Source organism: Oryzias melastigma, linkage group LG9, assembly GCF_002922805.2.
Source record: "Oryzias melastigma strain HK-1 linkage group LG9, ASM292280v2, whole genome shotgun sequence".
Taxonomy (NCBI): Eukaryota; Metazoa; Chordata; class Actinopteri; order Beloniformes; family Adrianichthyidae; genus Oryzias; species Oryzias melastigma.
Genome location: NC_050520.1, coordinates 31997112 through 32018456, shown reverse-complemented (window position 1 = coordinate 32018456; position 21345 = coordinate 31997112). Strand labels below are relative to the sequence as shown.

The 21345-nt window shown below is 36.6% G+C and overlaps 2 protein-coding genes and 1 long non-coding RNA gene across 7 annotated transcripts in view; 2 read left to right on the top strand and 1 right to left on the bottom strand.

Moving 5' to 3' along the window:
• The window catches only part of hdr (hematopoietic death receptor), a 12262-nt gene extending 2452 nt beyond the window's left edge, over window positions 1-9810 (top strand). Inside the window, exons 2-10 of the mRNA XM_024275945.2 lie at window positions 784-931; window positions 3344-3472; window positions 3546-3657; window positions 3772-3863; window positions 3942-4037; window positions 6407-6441; window positions 6573-6614; window positions 8115-8157; window positions 8270-9810. Coding sequence (XP_024131713.1) covers window positions 784-931; window positions 3344-3472; window positions 3546-3657; window positions 3772-3863; window positions 3942-4037; window positions 6407-6441; window positions 6573-6614; window positions 8115-8157; window positions 8270-8571 — 999 coding nt within the window. The 3' untranslated portion in view covers window positions 8572-9810. The remainder of the gene's footprint in view (window positions 1-783; window positions 932-3343; window positions 3473-3545; window positions 3658-3771; window positions 3864-3941; window positions 4038-6406; window positions 6442-6572; window positions 6615-8114; window positions 8158-8269) is intronic.
• LOC118599177 lies at window positions 5752-14610 on the bottom strand. The gene is made up of 2 exons (XR_004948474.1): window positions 14503-14610; window positions 5752-6070 (listed from the first exon to the last, which is right to left on the bottom strand). It is a non-coding gene; the product is annotated as an uncharacterized LOC118599177 (long non-coding RNA).
• On the top strand, window positions 14470-20804 carry LOC112148679 (cytochrome b ascorbate-dependent protein 3). Of its 5 annotated transcripts, XM_024275952.2 has the most exons (8): window positions 14650-14686; window positions 16432-16534; window positions 16608-16666; window positions 16906-17110; window positions 19847-20055; window positions 20155-20309; window positions 20384-20549; window positions 20624-20804. In XM_024275952.2, exons 4-8 carry the CDS (start codon window positions 16924-16926, stop codon window positions 20648-20650), a joined length of 744 nt encoding a protein of 247 aa, XP_024131720.1. In that variant the 5' UTR covers window positions 14650-14686; window positions 16432-16534; window positions 16608-16666; window positions 16906-16923; the 3' UTR covers window positions 20651-20804. The 5 variants fall into 5 exon arrangements, with proteins under 5 accessions (XP_024131719.1, XP_024131715.1, XP_024131718.1 ...); XM_024275951.2 differs by lacking the exons at window positions 14650-14686; window positions 16608-16666 and adding an exon at window positions 14470-14595; XM_024275947.2 differs by lacking the exons at window positions 14650-14686; window positions 16608-16666 and adding an exon at window positions 14470-14595 and having other exon boundaries at window positions 16432-16543.
• The last annotated feature ends 541 nt before the right edge of the window (window positions 20805-21345 follow it).

Genomic DNA, 21345 nt, shown 5'->3' with positions numbered 1-21345 from the left:
TCTTGTTGATGTCACAATTACTTTAGAGCGTTACAAAATTCATTCCTGAAAGTTGAAAACATTGCTCAGGTGCATTCATGCATTTGTGTAAAATGCGTCATCAAATCTGAATCATATTTGCAAGAAAACGAAACACCTGTAGGTCGTACTGACTCAGACGTGTATCCATAGAGATCACAACAATATTGCAAACAACTAAAAGTTAGGCTTCAGTGAGTGTTGTTTGGATAACAAGTCTGTATGTACCAAAAAAAACAGTATTCTATCTTTTAGGAGCCGGCAGTAAAATGTAAGACATTGAGCAATGTTGACTGTAATAAACCTGACTCATCATGCCTCACCGGATGCATCAGGTGTGAGGGAGCCTTTACACACCCATGAATGAACACTTGTTTGTCGTCTCCTTGCGAGTTGAGAAAGAACCCACTTTATAAGTGTTAAAAGTGCAATGTTTGATTGCCAAACAGTTCTAAACCCCTCTTTATCAACCGTTTTGCTTTTTTTTTTCTTTGTGTGCAACCCACCCGACTATGCTGCTCATCCCACTGATGTTTATATATATATGTGTGTATATATGCATGTGTGTATATATATATATATATATATATATGTTGCAACAATTAATAGAAATAAACAGTAAAAATTATAGTCAAAAAGAAGTGCAGCAACAAAGAAATAATCAATAAAACACACAAGCCTTGACTTTTATTGCTATGTCTATACAGACAGAATGCCTGCATGAAGGTTTTTGCTGCGCTGTAATGTTTTGATTCTTTTCCATAGGTTTCGGTGGGATGTTTTGCATATTTCATCCCATTGACAGCGACGTACCGCCTGCCTGGTTTGATGGTCCGAAGGGCAAGACAGTCTGGCTCCTGTGGAGAGAACGAGTACCCGAACGGCAACATTTGCTGTTTGAACTGTGAATCCGGTAAGCTATGCAAAATATATGGAAAAACTGAGAAAGTGGAAGCTTAAAGGGAATTTATAATTACTATTTGAATAAAACTGGTTTGAAGGTGGATACCCCAACCTGATCACATGATTGGAAATCATGTAGTTTCACTGATGTATTCCAATTATGGATCGTAGATTTATTTTATACTTAAAATGATCAGCACTAAATTTTCAAAGCTTATTATTTCAAATAAATGCCCTAGAATAAGTCTGCATCGAGACATGTATTGCACTAAAGTGCAGCAGAATGTGACACTGGTTTGAGCACTAAAACAGTTCTGTACCGAGATATTCACAGGTTAGGATTTACGCGCTCAAGGACTCTAAATATTTAAAACTGACAGCAAATGAAGCAAACAAAAACCCACAAAGATATTTTAAAAAAAAAAAAAGGACTGTCAAATAGGGCTGCCACAATTAGTCGACTAATCCAACAACTCATCAACTATTAAAATAGTCGACAACTAATTTAATAGTCGATTAGTTGTTACTTTATATAATCGGAGTGTAGTAAATTTTAAAGTTATAATGGCATTCTGCTAACTTTTTGGACTATTTTGAATTTTTTTTTAGTTTGTTTAGGCTAATTTAGAGTTTAGCTAATATTTCTGCTACATGCTAGCTGTTTTAGCTAACGTAAGCTTTTTTTGTATTTTTTTGGCTAATTTGGCATTTAACTAATAATTTAGCTGGCTATCAATTTCAGCATCTTCAATTATCGTCAATAGCATCTTCAGCGGCCAAATTCATCTCACAGCATTCACACTAGCACTATTGCAGGTAATGCAATATATCTAGTTTTTAGATTGTTTAAAGCTAATAATGGTTAAGATGTGTGCTTTACATCCAGTTTGTGCATGACCCAATTAGTCGACTAATTGGAAAAAATAATCGGTGATTAGTCGACTATTAAAATAATCGTTTGTGGCAGCACTAGTGCTAATGCTAATGAGCTGTTCCTGTGTCTCCTATATGTAAACACAGAACATTGGTTCTAAGTCGGGCAATTTTTAAGACGAGGCGTATAAATACAACAACATTAATTCATAGGACATTTATAAAAAACTGTATTTTATAAATGTACTAATACCAGACATGAATCCACTTTGTGCTATTAGTAGTTTAATTGTTGCATTACAGAGCTGGTGTTGAGCTGAAAACAATTATTTTTTTAATAACACATACATTTCTTGGTAAAATAATTGAATAATTTGGCCTGTAAAATATATATTTAGATTTTCTTTTATCTACTGGCCTTAACTGGTGAGTCAAAAACTCAATTTTGGTCACTGAGGTTGGGACTTCAAACGGGAGCATCAAGCCACTCAGCAACATCATCAACATCAGTTTGAAGGCTGTTGCCACCATAATTGCTCTACCGACTGATTGAATCCTTTTTCTTTATCAGATGCTTAAGCCAGCGGTAGTTCACAAAACAGTGGGTGCATTGTTCTTCAAACATTTTTACTGCTTGTTTTTAGTTGCACTTTGTCTTTGAATCAATTTCCAAAAGAAATATAAAAATGAAACAGTAGTTAAAAATATTCTGTCATTTGTAACCTTTTTTAAAGAAAGTAAAAATGGGGAGGGGAAAAAAAATCTATTAAAATCGAATTTGAAATGAAAAGATCAGAGATTAGATTTTTTTTTTTTTTTGGCCTTATCGCCCAGCTCTATGATTATCACCTATTTTTACTAGTTAATAGTCGCACTGTTTTTGCTTGATAATTGAAACCTCTTCACAGAAGGACTCAGTTTAAGTGTCAAATGATTAAAATTAGGTTAATTAAAACATGAAACAACATCAGTGTATTTATTAAATTTGTTCATTTTTTGAAGTTTTACAAAAGTATCAGATTTGGAGTCTACGGATACTGATCGGAACATCCCTATTGAATAACTTGCCACATATTCAAAGCTCAAAAGTTATTTTATGATTTTTTTTTACTTTGAGTGAAATTAAAAACGTCCTTTTGTGGCCACAGGGGCCTCAGCAATGTTGTTTTTTTTAAGTTTAAATGCAGAAAAGGTTAAATTTTGGAAAGTATTTAAACATTTCAGGCTGATTGGTTGTTTTGTATTTTTTTAAATCTTGTTTTTATAACTATTTATGTGATACACTTAAACAGCAAAAAATCCTCACAGTTTGTAGAGTCTGGGACATTATAGCAGCTCAGTTCATATATCATTCATGATTAAGTTTAACTACTATAAGACAATCTTTGGATATAACAAAATGTATGAGAGAAAATAAGGTTAATACATTGTTATTACCTAACAAATTGAAACACAAATCCTTTTGCATGTATATTGAAGTGTGTTGCTCCTCAGTTTGTAGTGTTTATATAGATAATACTGGGTAATAGTTTGTGCACGTGTGTTTCAGGCACATCCCTGAAATCAGCTTGCACCACCTCAGGACAGAAGGGGACATGTGAGGAGTGCGCCTTAGGGACGTTCACCGAGCACGACAACCACTTAACAAAGTGTGTTGACTGTGCAAAGTGTGGTCCAGGTAATTCTCTTTGACACCCTCACATCGTTTGTTTTCTCTTGGCAGTCTTTGAACCCATGGTTGTCTCTCTCAGACCAGGAAGTGGCTGAACCGTGCACCAACACCCAGAACACTAAATGTCGATGCAAAGCAGGAAGGTTTTGTAATCCTGACGAGGCATGTGAAGTCTGCAGGAAGTGTTTGACGTAAGTGTGGTTCAAATTGAGTGATTGATTTTGTCACATCTATTAGTCGTTGACAGCTTTCGTGACGGCCTTGTTTTATTGACTTTTTTGCACATTTTCCTTCCATCAAAATAGGTGTAAAAGTGACGAGAGGACGGTGAGGAACTGCACCTCCACCAGCGACACGGTGTGCAAGAAAATCCACCCCAAGACTGAAACCTCCTCAGGTAGTGTTTTGATTGAAGCTTAGAGAGGTGTGCAGACCTATTTTGATATCATTTTTATACACATCTTTCTCTTACCAGATGCTACAGTTATTGCCTCCATCGTGGTAGTCGCTGTGGTACTTTTGGTTGCTGGAGTAATATTTGCCATATACAAGAAGAAATATGGATGTAGAGGTAAGTAAATATAAAAAAAAAACACTCAATTGTGGCTTAAAATCAACTTTTGCTGAAAAAATGCCCCCAAAAATGAGCAAAACCTTATTTAAAACTGTGGTTTTATTGATTCAAACATGTAAAGTGCATTTAGAGTCACATGATCTTGTAGGATGTCATCACCCCATTCAAACGGCTCTAAAGGAATTCATAGAAAGTTGTCAACACTTAGAACAAGCAGCTCTGAATTCCCCCGCTCTTCTTTTTGACTCATCCCAACTAATGAAAACACAGGAATTATTTCAGGTGATAACGCCGACTTTGACGTATGTAGCGGTGACTCATTGACACGTGCAACCCAGAAAAACAAGTTCAAACAAAAGAAGGATTGAGCAAAGGTTCAATAAATATTTAAGTTTATTGTTTCTGTATACTATAATTTCCAGAATTCCCTTCACTGAAAGTAAAAGACCTCCCCTAAACTATAAGAAAAACAACTTTTAATTTATTTTTCATCTTTTTACCGCTAATTGTTTTATGTTTTGCCACTGATAAATAAATAGGGCACATTCTAGAGCTGTTGTGTGACAGTCCAGGTAAAGTGTCAGTAAAAGCAGAGAATTGAGTCAGGAAGAACATCCCATGTAAACCAAATCAATCATGGAAATCATGGAGATGGTTTGACCTAAAGGTAGCAGCCAGATGCTAGGAGGATAATACTGAATTTCTCTTCATTTCCTGGAATTTGAATTTTCTGGAGTTTCAGGACCAATGACTGTATATGAGAACTGGACTGAGTGTCTCCTCCCCCCTTAGCATTCCAAATAGGAAGTACTCGCTGGCTCCAAGAAGCCAAAATCCCATAAACCTCTAATAGAAGCCAAAATCCCTTCTACAGAGAGCTAAGTGGCTCTCACTTCTTGCTCTGATGCCTTTTTAAAATGTTCTTGGTAATTTCATTTTATTTCACATAAATCTGTTTGTATTGGAAGTTATTCAAATTATAAACTGTTATTCAAATCAAACTTCGGAAAGACATATTTGGGTCTCAACTGTGAAGAAGTGGGAGTTCAATTTGCAAACAATATTGTCTTTATGTTTACATGTTCATATGTATAAATAATTAAGATGGGGTGAGGGTCCCAAGATAGAGCCTTGGGGCACACCTGATGTGATTGGGGGACGTGTGTGATTGGAAAGGGTTTCGTTCACATGTCAAAGTCAAGGCCCGGGGGCTGGATCCGGCCCTCCGGGTAATTATGCCCGGCCCTCCAGATCATTTTATTTTATTGTTATTAATGGCCTGATGTTATTTTGTGCTTATTTTTAACTTATAGAATTTTGAAAAAATATATTTCTATGGAGCGTAAAATATTGAAAGATACTTAAGGTTTAAGTTGATTTATTCTGGAATAATATTCCTGCCTTTTGATTATTCATGATTATGTTAATAAGTTACGATTTTAAAATAGTTATTCTGCTAGCTTAGTGGACTATTTTGACATTTACCAAGATTTTTTTAGACAGTTTTGGAGCTTAGCTAATATTTCAGCTACATGCTAGCTGTTTTGGGTAATTTATGCTTTCTTTCAGTTTTTAAGGCTATTTTGGAAAAAAAAATGTTCTAAACAAAACCAGTGACATTGAAAGGTGAACTGCATCATAGAGAAGGAATACTGTGTATTTTGGTAAATTGCATTGAAATATTGTCCAAGCCCTTGTGTCAATTCTAATGTTTTTCTTTTTTTTTTTTCATATTTCATCACACCTTTTTTTTAGCGTTATTTCTTTTATTGATCAACATCTTACATGTAAACAAACAAACCAAAAAGAAGAACAAAGCCAGTGGAGATAGTGGTACAGAGGCACAGAGATGAGATTAGCATGATTCAGCCAAAGCTGTTGGGAGGGGATCCAGCAGAAATGTGAAGGGCTTGGATCTGTAGAGAAGATGTGAGATTGCAGAAGCATCGGGGATGTGGAACACTGGAGAAAGTCAGAGAGTTGAGGGGAATAGAGTGAAGGAGGAGAGAAGGATCGACAGAAGTGAGGCTCTGAAATTACAGATGAGAGGGAAATGAAAACAGACTCTTCGAGTCTCCTGATTAGTGCTGATGAGACTTGAGTAGTAAACTGATTTACTGCATATGATTATAGTCCTCATAGTGAGTTAAACACGTCTTCTGTTATGTCCGGAGTTCAGGAATAAACCAAGGGGCAGGAATGGGGAACATAGATCCAGATTCGTTTCTTTGGTTTCACCAAATAAATAATATAACATAATGAGAGGAAGAAGTTTGCTACTGAGGTAAAATTGCTTTCTGTTTGGGACTTGAGGGGATTCCTTCTTTGCCGCTGAATCATCTTTTTTTTTTATTTCCTGCTTTCAGGCCCTTCCGGAGCCTCTCCCAAAGTGCCACAAACGGTGAGTAACTCGCTGGGAGTTTTGGCAGCAAAAAAACAAATCATCTGACAGGAAACAATAATTCTGTTTAAACGCCGAGGATCACTTTAACTCTAATACATGCTTATTTTTCTGTTCCATGTGTCCTCCAGGATTACGGCAGAAATGGCAGCATTCCTCTGATCTCAGTCTCGGTGAGACACATTTTCACTGCAGTTTCAGGAAAAATCAGCACTTCAATATTTGGGGAAAAATGTTGAGAAAACCTGATCAAAACATTCTCAGCGCAGTGCAAGTTCAAACCCACAAAACTAGATCCGGTTTATCTGTTTTACCTCTACTGCTGATGCTTTGTGAACAAACCGCACACAGTTGGAGAGATTGTTTTGAATGACGTGCTGGATAAAATCTCTGTTGTCTCTGGATTCTAAAGTTCCTATCAACAGTAGGAGGACGATTTTGTTTGTTTTTATTCACACTGTATTAAAATAATTAACCATTTAAATAAATGGTGGAAATAATCTGAACAGTAAATTGTGAATTTAGTTTGTTAATCTGGAGGAATTTATCTTAACATGGAAGGAACCATAACTACAAGATGCTTAGAAGTTGGAGATCAATTTCTAATTACTTTCATGGTTTTTGTAGCTAAAATTATGTTCTTAGTAGGGCTGGGGATTGATTATAATTTCCAGAAACGATCCGATTTGATTCACAAAAGCCTGACACGATTCAATTTGGATTTTTTTTTTTTTTTTTAATTCAATTCAATTTTATTTTGAGTTTACACATTTATACACATTTGTTAGGAATACATTAGTAATCTACTATATGTTTTGAATATATTTAATTTAATCTGATCCAGTTCACATACTGTAAATGTATCAGTAAAATAATGAGATTGTTAATATCATCCAGTGTTACATGGATTCTCTAAAGAAGAAGTTCTAACTACAATGTTCAGATCATTAACATTCTAAACATTGTTCTGCTTCTCCTGGAGGACGTTTCAGTTTGGCCACTAGGTGGCGATCACGCTATAGCAGTACACCTTATTCCAGTAGAAGAAGAAAGAATGAGTAAAAAAAACTGTGCTTTTGACCACAAATTGTTACTTTAAAAAATATTTCCTTAAAAGAGTTTGTAAAATTCAGGTCTGTGAGTTTATAAAAATCAGTAATGTGTGTTTAGGTCGATTGAGCGTTAGCATTAGCCATCCTATGGGAAATTCCATTAGACGTTAGCATCAAGCTAGCGGACTTTAGCTTTATGTGCTAAAATAATTTATAATGTTATGAATCGATTATTGATCTGTTAAGCTCAAATCAGTTTATTGATTTTATTAGCCCAGCCCTAGTTTCTTCCTCACCTGTTTTGAACTGTAATTTTTTGGCGCCTCAGCACTTCTTAAAAAATCGGATCCAACAAATTTTCAGTTCATTTTAAATCTGCAGCCACTTCACATAAAAAAGCCCCTACTATCACAGCTTCAAGCGTCCGTTTCAGGTGGTACACAGTAGGTGGCAGTATGGAGCACTGAAACTTTTCCTCCAAAACTCAACTTTAATACAAAAAAGTCTCTAGATTTTTTAAATGTTTTTTGTTTTATTTATTATTTGTGACCTCAAGTTGGTTCAGAGTAAACAGAGCAAAAAGAGTCAACTTGGACCTAAAGAGCATCGTTTCTTCTTCAGTTACAGGAAGAAGAGGAACTCCCAACACTCATTCCTGTGAACGGTAGAGTACTTTCCCTTTTTCATTTCAGTGCAAGTGAATTTGAAATATTAAATTCAACTGTAAAAATCCTTTCATTTGGTGTTAAAACACTTTTTTGTTTGTTTGTTTGCAGGAGAACAATCGTTACGCAGTTGTTTCGAGTTTTTTGAAGAATTAGATGTAGATTTTCACAAGAAGTTCTTCCGGCGCCTTGAATTTACGGACAACGCCATCAAAAGCAAGGAAGGCCTTCCCTATGACGACAGGATCCACGAGCTCCTGAACTCCTGGGTGGAGCGAGAAGGCAAAAAGGCGAGTCTGAACGAACTGCTAAGAGTGTTGGTCGACCTAAACCAGAGGAGAACGGCTGAGAAGATCATGAAGAAGGTTCTGGACAATGGTCAATACTACACAGAGTCCAAAGATATACTTTAAGGATGAAGCCAAAGCATCTTCATTTGTAGCCTGACTGGTACAACCTTACTGAAAGTATTACTATGGCTCTCAATGTTTATTCTCAATCTTCAGTCAGGGATCATTCGGCTCTGACTGCTCTGTTATTACATTGTAAGTTGATAGGAGTTGTATTTTTGTTTTGTTGTGTTTCCTGGCACCAGTCAAAAGCAGTTTATCATCTGTGATATGTTGCTGAATGAATCATTTTTTGGAGGTAAAACAGGAATAACCTGACAGTCACGCTGAGAGTGGCCTTCCTCGGTGTGGTTGAAACAAGTTTTGGTGGTTAATGTGAGCGACTGCGGCCACAGAAAAGTCCCATCACAGACGTTAAACTTCATCAAATGTTTATAGTGGTGGCAGGTTTAGCTGTTTTTGGCTTTTGGGAGGTTTTGTTAAAGAACAGATTAGACACACTTTGTAGAAGGAATTTGAGGGCGGCTTGCTACACTGTCCAAAAACCAAAACGGCATTCAGGGTGATTTACTTCTCAGTTTTATAAAACTGTCACTGAAATCTCAGGAAATTGTTGCTGTTCCTTTTTTTTTTATCCTTTTCTCTCAACTGTTGCTTATTGTATTAACACAAACCTTTACACAGAATGCTCTGATGCTAGATAGGCGTTTTACTAAACTAGAAGCTACTATTTTGAACATCCATCTGGTTAAAAGTGCTGTTAAGCTGCCTCTCACTGTCGGCACGTTTCAGACAAACCTCCTGCTTTCCCGTTTAATCCGTTAAATAATAAGACGTAACACCCATCACCTCAGAATCCAACAGACAGCTCACTTATCACCGTATTTTTTATTTAAAAACAGTGTATTTTTATATGATATTTATGAGATCACTTTTTTTGCTTCTTGCTCAGATGACAGAAATGTGAAAGCCAAATCCTAAAGGGACCGGTGTGAATATTTATTCAAATGTTTTGATGCAAACAACTGCAGTTCTTTAAATGTACCCATAGTGTTGCACTACCTTTTGAAAAGTGAACAGAGTTACATTTTCAAACTCCTTTCATAATCTGTATTGAGCACAATTTTCATTTTGGTACTGAAGTTGAAATCTGACATTTTTTCTGTTCAAGTTCTCAACTTGACTCGAGAAATTGCTTTTTTAATGCATTCATTTTCTTTTTGTAAGAATGCTTGGAGTAATGTGTATTTTGTGTTGCATTACAGCATTAAAATTTGAAACTTTCAAAAAAAAAGTGAAAAATTGTCTCTTTTCATGATTTTAAGAGATTGGACTTTTCAATTATTTCAGCTTTTTCTTTCAATTGAAAGCTTAAAGCTAATATGTGATTTATTCGTGTGTAAATGATTTTTTTTATGCTCAAATATAGAATATTTGAAGCCTCCATATTCTGACCTATTTACTTTTTTTTGTAAAACATTAATAATGCGCTAAAATACATTTTATTTTTGGAAAAATACATTATGGGACAAAAAATACAATAAATATTGTAAACAGGGGTGACAGGAAGTAAAGGCTTCCAATTACTACACTCAGTAAATCCACTATCTAAAGGACGTGTCAAAGTCTAGTACAGGGGTGGCCAACCCTGGTCCTCAAGAGCCTCAACCCTGCCTGTTTTCTAGCTCTCCCTGACCAGCTTGTTGCTGATTAGCTGACTCAAGTAATTCCACATCCTGGTTAGCTGAACACACCTGATTTAGGTTGTCAGCATCAAGCAGTCCAGGGAGGGCTGGAAAACAGGCAGGGTTGAGGCTCTTGAGGACCAGGGTTGGCCACCCCTGGTCTAGTAATTCTATCCGGCCCTCCAGATCATTTTATTTCATTATTATTGATGACCTGATGTTTAGGATATTAGATTTTTAGGATATTGTGAAGTTTAGCTACATGCTAGCTGTTTTGGCTAGCCAATTGTTTTTAGTAACTTGGCATTTGTCAACATCTGCAGACATAAAAGTTTTAGAGTTCTGCTCATCGTACCGCTGATGTTTCATGCTCACAAATTACACTTCTGAGTTAACACCTGATAAATTTAAGCATTAATTTAAACATTCCAGACAGTAAAAATGAAGGAAAAATCTTTCTCTTTATTCAAAAGCTGCATGTTGTTATCAAATTTACCCCTTAAAACATTGTGATAATTGGGATTTATCACGACACAAAAGTGTGAATAATCTGAGATTTTTTAATCAATTGATTTGAATTAAAAATAAATGTTCTAAATGTGCAGTTTTGTGTGTGATTTCATTTTGTCTTTATTTTCAGATAATAGGTGGTCAGAAAATAATGTAACAAAAAAAAAAAAAAATCACGATTAAGTTTTTCCCAGGTTAGCAATTAATAAGTTAATTTTTTTAAATCAATTCCCGGCCCTAGTATAAACACAATCAAGTACATTCCCACAAGATTTTAATGGATATATTTATAAATATTTACATACAGTACTACAGTTCATGTCTTCTATATACATATCTATCAATAATCATATTTATTTATTTGTAATTAAGCTCCTTTTTGTTTGGACATTGTTTTAAGTGAAGCCTTACTCCACATATAAACACAAAACCCTTTTTTGTGTTTATATGTGCCCTATATGTAATTAATTTACTCTTTTCCTTTAGATTACAGTATTTTAAATATTTTTAAGATGCACAAAATAAAACATCAAGAGATTTAGGGTCCAGAACCAGTTTTGCTTCCGGATGATTCCGTTTGCAGATTTCTAACATGCTTTTATACATAAACATAATCACTGTTTCATACTTGAGTGGACCTGATCCAAGAATGTGTCACAGGCCGCAAAACAACTGAGGTGTTTTGTGTTCCTGGGCTAACGTTGCCTTGGTTACTGTACCATGTGATTTTTCCACATGGTACAGGTGTGGTCCCACCTGACAGCAGGAATCCCCTAAAGTTTGATCTCAAAGTGAAGGTGTGGAGCAGGAATGCATGCTTGCATGTATGAGCGTGTGCTGCTGGGGGCCTTTTTTTAAGAATCTGTGGAAAATGTACGCAAAAATGAACCCTCACAACTCAACGACATTGGATAGATAGATTCAACATCCGCATTAGTAGTGGTTCTGCTTTATCGTGCCCACTTCTGCACCCTCTGGTCAAATAAAAGAGCAGCTATATTTAGGGAAGTGGTTAAAGATGTATTCACAGTCTACTCGCTTCCCTCTCAAATGTATGAGAAATAGTTTAGTCACTATCAATTTAGGATGAACTGGGAGTTTTCTTTGCTGTCCATGAATCTATTAATTCTTAATTTAATGATTGATTTTTTTTTTTTTGGCAACATGTGGTATTATTCTTGACTGAACTAACAGGGGGTTATAATCTAATTTAGTTTAACGTCTCTCTTTTGAGTTACTTCTTGTTCTAAACTATAAATAAACTGAAATAAATTAAAATTATTGCAAATAAAATGAAAAATATACTTAACATGTAAATATATTTAATAAAAAAAGCTTTACAAAGATGATCTTTCATTTAATGTTCAGTCAAATTCAGGGAATTAACTTCTTTTAACTGAGACTAGACCCTGTGGTGCTCATAAAATCCTCACGTTTCTTTCTGCAATGCAATCATGTAGCTCCAATTAATGTTGCATAAGTCTACTTGAGTGTTTGTCTTTCCTTCAGTTGAAAATCACATCAGCATCCTGCTGCCTCGTTTACTCCGCTTTCATCCGCTCGTCTAATCAGTGCGCTTCACCTCACTGGCAGTTTATTTAAGATCAAGACAGGTATGGTTTTCTAATCTGGTGCTAATGAAAGCTGAAGGGTTCGCGGTTTCTGTCAGCTCAGACAAACGCCAGCTCTACAGTGAGGCCTCAAAGCGGCAGTGTTTAATGAAGGTATCACATTCGGGTGATCCCTTTGCTGTCACGGCTCACACAGTCATCCATCAGACTGATGTTCACTGAGAGTGTTAGCAGCCGTCTGCGTGGCAGGAGAAATGAAGGTTTACGTTCAGGAAGGAACTGGCAGCTCAGTGACTCAGCACATGAAGAGAGATGTCTCAGGCTGCCACGATTAGTCGACTAAGTGAAAATTAATTGACTATTAAAATAGTCGACAACTAATTTAACTGTCGACTAGTCGTTACTCTATATCATATGGAGCCAGAGTGCAGTAAAGTTAAAAGTTACAATGGCATTATGCTAACTTTTTGGACGATTTTGACATTTATTAAGGTTTTTTAGGCTAATTTGGAGTTTAGCTAATATGTTAGCTACATGCTAGCTAATTTGGCTATTTTTTTTTTGTTTTGTTTTTTAAGCTATGAGTTAAGCTAATATTTCACTTACATGCTAGCTATTTTGGCTAATTTAGGCTTTTTGTTTTCCAATTTTTTTAGGCTAATTTTGCATTTAACTAATATTTTAGATGGCTATTAGCATCACTGTTTTTAGCTATCAACTTCATTTTTTCAGTTTTTTTTAGGCTATTTTGGAGTTTGCAAAGTCTGCATGCTAGCAGTTTTGACTAACTTAGGCTTTATGTTTTAGTATTTTAGGCTAATTTGGCATTTAGCTAATATTTTAGCTGGCTATCAGCTTCAGCGTTTCTAGCTATCAGCTTCAGTGATTGCAGCTATCAATTTCAGCATCTTCAACTATCAGCACTAGCATCCTAAGTGTTCAAACTCAGCTTACAGCATTCACACTAACATTATCACAGGCAATGCTATATATCAAATTTTTAGGTAGTTTAAAGCTAATAATGGTTAAGATGTGTGCTTTGCATCCAGTTTGTGCACGACCCGATTAGTCGACTAATCAGAAAAAATAATTGGTGATTAGTCAACTATTAAAACAATTGTTTGTAGCAGCACTACTCAGGTATTAGTTTTTCACACAGCTGCATAAATTTGTTCTCTGCATTTGACCTGTTACATTTATTGTATGACTTAACTGTGGATTTGAACTCACAACTTTTCAGTTTAAGTCAGACACTTTCCCACAAGGTCACTGGGTTGGTAAATGTCCAGCACAAAGGCCTGTTTCTGCCTCAGCAGACACCAAAGTATCAGTACTGAAAATATCACTATCATAGCTGCTGTTATCCATCCATCTTCCTGACCGCTTCTTCCCTTTCGGGGTCGCGGGGTGCCGGAGCCTAACCCGGCTACTGATGGGTGAAGGCGGAGTACACCCTGGACAGGTCGCCAGTCTGTCTCAGGGCCTCAATCACACACACATCCACCCTCACATTCACACCTAGGGGCAATTTAGAGTCACCAATTAACCTATGAAGCATGTTTTTGGACGGTGGGAGGAAGCCGGAGTCCCCGGTGAAAACCCACGCATGCACGGGGAGAACATGCAAACTCCACACAGAAAGGTCCCAGCCGGGATTTGAACCGGGGCCTTCTCGCTGTGAGGCGAGAGCGCTAACCACTGCGCCACCGTGCAGCCCACCTGCTGTTATATGAAAATGAATTGTTGTCTTTATGGCTTCTAGAAAAAAAAAATGTCGATGCAATTTTTTTACTCAGAGAGTCCTTAAAACAGTTTCACTACTAACTTTAACCACCTTGAAGTTAAATCATGGCATCTGGAATTCGTTTTTTCTTGAAGTGTTCATCCAAGTGGCTTCATCAGTCTGAGTGATGACTTAACTTTAAGACAACGTCACCTAGAAAAACGAGAACCTTCACCAAAAAAGTTTTATTTTATTTATGTTTTTTACAAGCCTTTATTTAACCAGGAATAGCCATTTAGATTAAGAAATCTATCTTACAATGGAGTCCTGGCCAAGAGGCGAAAAATAAACAAACCTTACTACCTTTTATTTGAAATCATGAAGAAATATGTGTGCAGGAAAAACAAAAACAAACTAAACTGCAAACAAAACATATTCAACATTTGTTGTTAATCTTTTAGAAACATTTTTAAAATTAGTTTGCCTAAAAAAAAGAAAAAATTACCCCTTTTCTTTTGGTGGTGAGTGCTGGTGAAACTGATCAGTCTGGTCAGGTATCCCACAGGACTTTGCGGCAAAAACACGGAAGTGGCTCGAGGTGAGTGACTCTTCCGGAGCAGCAGAACTGTTTCACCTTTACACTTCACTTGAACTTTTAGTAAACTGCAGGAGAAACGTCTGTAAAGAAGGTAGACCAGCTACAAATTTTTAAAAAATATGTCACAATTTCCGCGTCGATGTTTTTGCTCGCGAGAATAGAGTGACATTAGTGGAAGTCGCACATGCGCACCTGGGATACAGGTTACAACAACGCGTTTGAAAAATATATATTTTGACAGAAACAAGTAAAAATGACAGTACCTGCCTGTTTTCTCACTCTAACGAAGCTGACGTCCTTGTGCCAAATTATCACAGAACTCAACAGATAAAGTATTTGTACTCTGCTTGTATTTTACATATATGGAGATATAGAAATGTACATATTTTAAAAATATTTTGAGCAACAATATATTTAATTTTCAGAACAGCAGAAACAAAAGTACAAAATAATTATGTAAAGACAAAACTGTATTTAAAAAAATCAAATATAGTAATAATAAGAAAGATTTAAAGGTTGTAGGTAACATTTGTCAGTTAAAATAAAAGTAAAGTTTTACAGAAAAACAGTACGGTAATGTTTTATATTTCTATTAGAGTAAATGACAACAAAATTCTGTTGTCATGGATTACTTAAAGTCCCACTCCCATCATCTTTGATCTACTGTCAAAGACGATCATGGATCTTTTTGTCTGTAAAAGGATGTATCAGAATGGAGATTTTAGCCCACCCAGCATGTTTTCTACATTACAAATTCAGTCTTTTTCAAACTTGAATTTTTAATCTGCTCCTGATTCGCAACAATTTAAATTAAGAAAGACTCAGAGATGCTATTTTGAGCTTAATTTGTGTTCTCAATCATTGTAAAAATGCCACATGAACATGTTTAAAACACAAAAAACACAATTTTCATCGCGGTGGGTTTTTAAGTAATGAGTCACTCTCGACACACGGCTCTGTTAGACCTCATTTAAAACAGGGATCCCCAAACTTTTTCTTGTGAGGGCCAGCTAACTGTTTTCTTCTGTGATGTGGGGCCGGGGTCGGTCTGTAGGCTATATGAAAAAGTGTAACTATCACAGCCTAAACATAAACAATTATGGTTTTACAGAAAGCCACACATAGCCAAATTTTAAATAATTCATTTCTGTAGTCTTCATAGAAAATAAAAAAAAATAAACATAAAAAATACATATATATCACATTACCTGCAATAATGCTAGTGGGATTGCTGTTAGTTGAATGTGGCCACTGAAGATGCTAGTGCTGATAGCTAATAATGCTGAAATTGATAGGTAAAAAGGGTGAGGCTAATAGCTGAAATGTCTGAAGTGATATCTACCTAAACTTTAAAAACATGCCAAATTAGCCTAAAAACTAAGAAAAAGTCCAAAATTATCCAAAACAGCTAGCACGTAGCTGAAATATTAGCTAATCGCCAAATTAGCCTTAAAAATAGGTCAAATATGAATCATTACCTAACCATAGTCTCTCCTCTCCCGTCATAGTTCTGACTGCAGAAGGTGGAATAAAAAGTCACGTTCTATGTGGGTCACAATCAGTTTCTGATAGTGTGTGGGGGGCCGGGCCAAACAGGGAGGTGGGCCTGATTCGGCCCGCGGGCCGTAGTTTGGGAACCCTAGATTTAAACCATGAGACTCATCATCTGGTCAGTTGATCAGCCGAATTTAGAAAGGAGATGAGTCAAAGATACACAGCTGTGGGGGATGATGAGTGTTGAGAAACAGCATCTGATGTAAAGCTTTACCCGTCTTTAACTGTTACGTTTGTGTGTTTTGTCCTGAAATGTGAACTCGCCTCTGGATTGGCTCCCAGTCAACAGATGCAGGCCGCTGGCCCCCCCAGCCGCTTCCCCCTCCAACAACTGAACGCAGCTGCAAGTGGAAGTGAGATCGGGCCTCGACCACAGAAAGACGAAGTGAGCAGCGTGAGTGTCTGTGATTGGTCTGATGAAGTCATGAGACAAAGCCCTCTCTCCACATGATGTGTAGGCTGCTGCTGCTGCTGCTGATGTGTTGTCACTTGTCTCTGCGGCTGTGGACGACGCCAGGTACGTTCCGTGACCTCTCCTACATGGCATGCTTGGATAAACAACTCCTGTTTTTAGCTTTTAGAGTTCCAACTAAAATGGTGAAAATATAATATTATCTCCTTTTTGTATAAGTGAAAGCTTCAAAGAGGAAGCAGGTGGATCCTTCTCTGTTGAAGATGCAAATAACCACCACCTCATAGTCTTACGGGCCTCCTGGATGCCCTCCATCTCTAATCTGTTCCTCATTCTGGGTTTAGTTTTCAGATCCGTCCAGCATGAGGTCCATGATGATATTCTACCTCTTCTACTTCCTGTGCCTGTGCTTGAGTGTCGCCTGTGTCGTCTGTGTGTGCGTGTGGAACAGCCAGTGGCGTGGCGGCTTTGCCTGGGATGGCTCCAGCCGGGAGTTTAACTGGCACCCCGTCCTTATGGTGACAGGGCTGGTGGTGCTCTATGGCAACGGTGAGGACTTTTAAGGAGCTTTTGCTCTTTCTGACAGCTGGAAAGGATCTATAAGTAGTTTCGTTCCCTCGTGTCCTAATTTTAAGATTTTAAACATCTTTTGATCTATTGTAAAAGCGTTCCCAGTAGTGTTTTAGTCATGATTATACTGTTTTTAGACAACATTTAACTTTAGTTTTCTATATTTTTCTGCAGAAAAACGGCAGGATTTATTTTAGAAAGAAATTCACCTTTGAGTTGTGGGCGGGACCCTATCCCCCTTTCCCTCCCCAATGCTCTGTTTACCCGCTCTTCCGCTAGCTTACACATTACATAACATAAATGGTGAGCAGTATTGTTACAGTTTGGATCCAGATTCCACCTCAGACGAGGAAAACAAAGACGTTCATGGAGCTATTTGTCGATGAATGAAGCAGAGCAGAACATTTTCTACAATACAAATTCAGTCTTTTTCAAACTGCAAATTCTTTTCTGCTCCTGATTCACAACAGTTTGAACAAACAAATGCTCAGAAATGCAATTTTAAGCTTCATTTTCTTTATAAATGTCGTCAATCATCAGAAAAATGCCTCAGAGTGGGTCTTTAATGAATTATTTGCATCCATAGAAACCTGTTTTTTTTCTCAAACATTTTTTCAGGGCATCAGAAATCTGAAATCAGTCACTTGACAAACCTTTTATAGAATGGAATGCAGAATTACAAAGAGGAAGTTTAGCAACTGTCAGTGGTTTTATTTTGATCTACATATACTATTACAACACTTTCCACTGTCCTTCTAATAATAAAGAACAGAAAGCTGGTTCTCTTTTTCCAAATGCACGTTGTATTCCACAGCTCAGAAAACTATTTATTACCAACCAATATCCAAAGATTATTTATTAAAAAGGAGGAAAAATACAGTCTCAGGGAAAAAAAAATAAATGTCTAATGTATAAAGCACGAAGAAACAAAAAAAGGTTTTGTGTTTCGATATGTGGAGTGAAACTAGAACTGAACCAGTGTCAAGTTTAACTAAGTATAAATATAGAAATATGATTATTGATAAATATGAACAAATACTAAACATTAGCATTTGTAACTAAGCATACTTATAATATGAGAGTGTGTTATTTATGTGGGTGTCTGTGGAAATGAGATGTACATGTGTAGTTGTAATATAATGTACTTTTAACTAGGGTACTGAACTTTACTTTGGGTTTACTGGGTTTAGGACTACATTGATATGATGTACAGGAGTTAGAATTTATAAGGTTTTTTCATCTTACTCCCTTTCAGATTTTAGTTGTTTCTATACTTTCTTATTTTGCTGCTCTACATAGGTTTCAAATGTCTGAAATAAATATTTTGAACTGAACTGAAAATATTTGCAATTTGAGCAGCTAATATTCACAATTTTAAGAAGACGGGAAAACAAATGATTTCTGAAGCTTTCAGGCTAATATGTGTTTCTACTTTTATTTAGTGGGTTTCATTAAGTTTCTCTTTATCATTATAGCTTTATGAAATAATAATAAAAAAAAAAACATTTGATTGATATTGTATCAGCATCAAGAGTTCACAATGAAGAATACAAATATTAAATTAGTTTGTTCATGTAAATAACATTTGTTTAGAGTGATACACAAGTGTTTTGGTTTCAGCCTTTAGTGGAGTTAAGACAGTTTAAGACCCAATCCAATGAAAATTGGGTTTTTCAAATGTTCTTGAGAGATTTTTGTCATAATGGCAGACATATATAAAATAATTCAAGACTAAAATTGCATTTTTTTGTATATTTTTATTCAAATTGGGAATCAAGAGCAAATACTGTTTGAAAAAGCTCTCATTTGTGATGTAGAAACTGCGATGGGCGGGGCAACGTCTCCCTGCTCAGCTCCATTCCGATGCATCCACTTACAGACGAGTTAACGTTAGCATTGTTGTTGACGTCTGGCTCAAAACTGTACGGCTAGAAAGGGCCGGTGTTGCTGGCCATTTTTGTTGCACTGCTGTTACGTTTGGGGTGTGAGGGGCTGTAAGCTAGGGGGAGAGTGTAAATGGAGAGGTGATGGCAGGTCACAACTCAGAGGGGAATTTCTAGAAACGACAGATCAAAAGATGATGTGAGTGGGATTTTTAGGGCTGGGTATCGATTATAATTTCCAGAAACTATTTAATTCGATTCACAAGAACCTGAATCAATTGAATCTGATTTTTTTTAATTCTTGAATTCAATTCAATTTTGAGCTACACATTTGTTTAGAAATGCATTAATAATCTACTTTATGGTTTTATTAATTTATTATTTTTTATTAATTGACAGTGTTACATGGATTCTCTAAAGGAGAAGTTCTAACTAAAATGTTCAGATCATTAACATTGTAAACATTGTTCTGCTTCTCCTGGAGGACGTTTCAGTTTGGCCACTAGGTGGCGATCACGCTATAGCATTACACCTTATTCAAGAAGAAGAAGACAGAGTGAGCAAAAAACTGTTTTAAACCACAAATAGTTACTTTAAAAAATATTTCCTTAAAAAAATTTATAAAATTCATACATGTTTACGCCGACCTGGCGCTAGCATTAGCTGTCTTATGGGAAATTCTATGAAACGATAGCATCAAGCTAGCTGACTTTAGCCTTGTTTGATAAATTGATTTATATTTTTATGAATCGATGTTTGATCTGTTAAGCTTGAATTGATTTTAAATATCACTAAACGGTTTTCAGAAATGGTTGAACGTCTGTTCCCGTAGGCGCCGTGTTGTACCGTATACCTCTGACCTGGGCTCACAGCAAACTCCCCTGGAAGATCCTTCATGCGGCGCTGATGTTCCTCTCGTTGATCCTGTCCATCGTGGGACTCTGCGCCGTCTTTAACGTCCACAATGCCGGGAACATTCCCAACCTTTATTCTTTGCACAGCTGGATTGGAATCGCAGCCACAGCTCTTTTTGCCTTTCAGGTACAAACAGAAAACAAAGGAACCAGATTTTTTTTGTGTGTATAAGCCAGGATATTAATTTGTATATCGTTTTTCCCTCTCCCTTCCCCCTCTGTGCAGTGGGTAGCAGGTTTTGCTGGGTTCCTCCTGCCCTGGACTCCCTTATCGATGCGTAAGCTCCTCAAACCCGTCCACGTGTGGCTGGGAGGAAGCATCCTGATACTCAGCATCGCCGCCAGCATCTCTGGCATCAACGAGAAACTCTTCTTCGTTCTGTGAGAGCCACCTCTCTTATTTTGCTTTTTGCTAAAAATTTTACTATTTTTAACTTTTTCTTTGTTTTTTGTAGAAAAGGAACAACCAACGGGACTCAGCCGTACTCCAGCCTGCCGCCTGAAGCTGTGGTGGCGAACTCATTGGGGGTTTTGATCGTCGCCTTCGGTTTGATCGTCCTGAAGATTCTGTCCACCAGTGAATGGCAGAGACCAGACGGCTCTGAGGACAGGACGTACGCGGTGAGAACATCGCGAACCAAAAACTGTTGGATTGAAAGATGTCATCCTAAATGCTGCGTACTTTTGTCTTCCAGCCTTTACTACGTGATGAAAGTGATTGAAGAACAGCTGCTCGCCAAAAGTCATCCACCTTTCTAACCCTACAAGCAGCTGGTGGTCTTAAGTAAAAAGTCTGTGTGAGATGTTAATATATTTTGAAAATATATTTAAAATGACTTGTTTTCACTGTGAATAAAAATACTTTCCCCCCCCAAATTATGCTTTTTTTCCTGATTTTCTGATAGACTAATAATGGCTGATAAAATGTGATTTTTTTTTTAACAGTCAAAGTGTTTGAACAGATCACGTTCAGGATCCAGACAGGAAGAAGAGGCATGATGTAAATATTTGATCTGAATTAGGAACGATTCTAAACAGATGACCAACTTTTTGTCCATTATGAAAGGTTATCTTTTTGGGTCAACTTTTATCAATTCAAAATATTATAGTTGGTCTCAAACTTTGACCAATAGTGACTTACAGCAAGAACAGTCGACTGAAAATGAAAAAAAACAGGTTAGAAAAAAAAAAACCCAACTATTTGAAATGTTTCAGAGTTTTATAGGGGTATAGTAATAAAAAAAAATGTAGTAAACTTCAGACTAGCAGTGACCCATATTACATACTTTTATTTATTTTCTTTTTCCCTAATTTCCTTTTTCTTTTTAGTTGTTTCTGTTGTCAATTTGATATTATTTTCTTGTATAATTGGAAATCTAATAAAACAGTTACCAGTAATAAAAACAAAACAAATTTT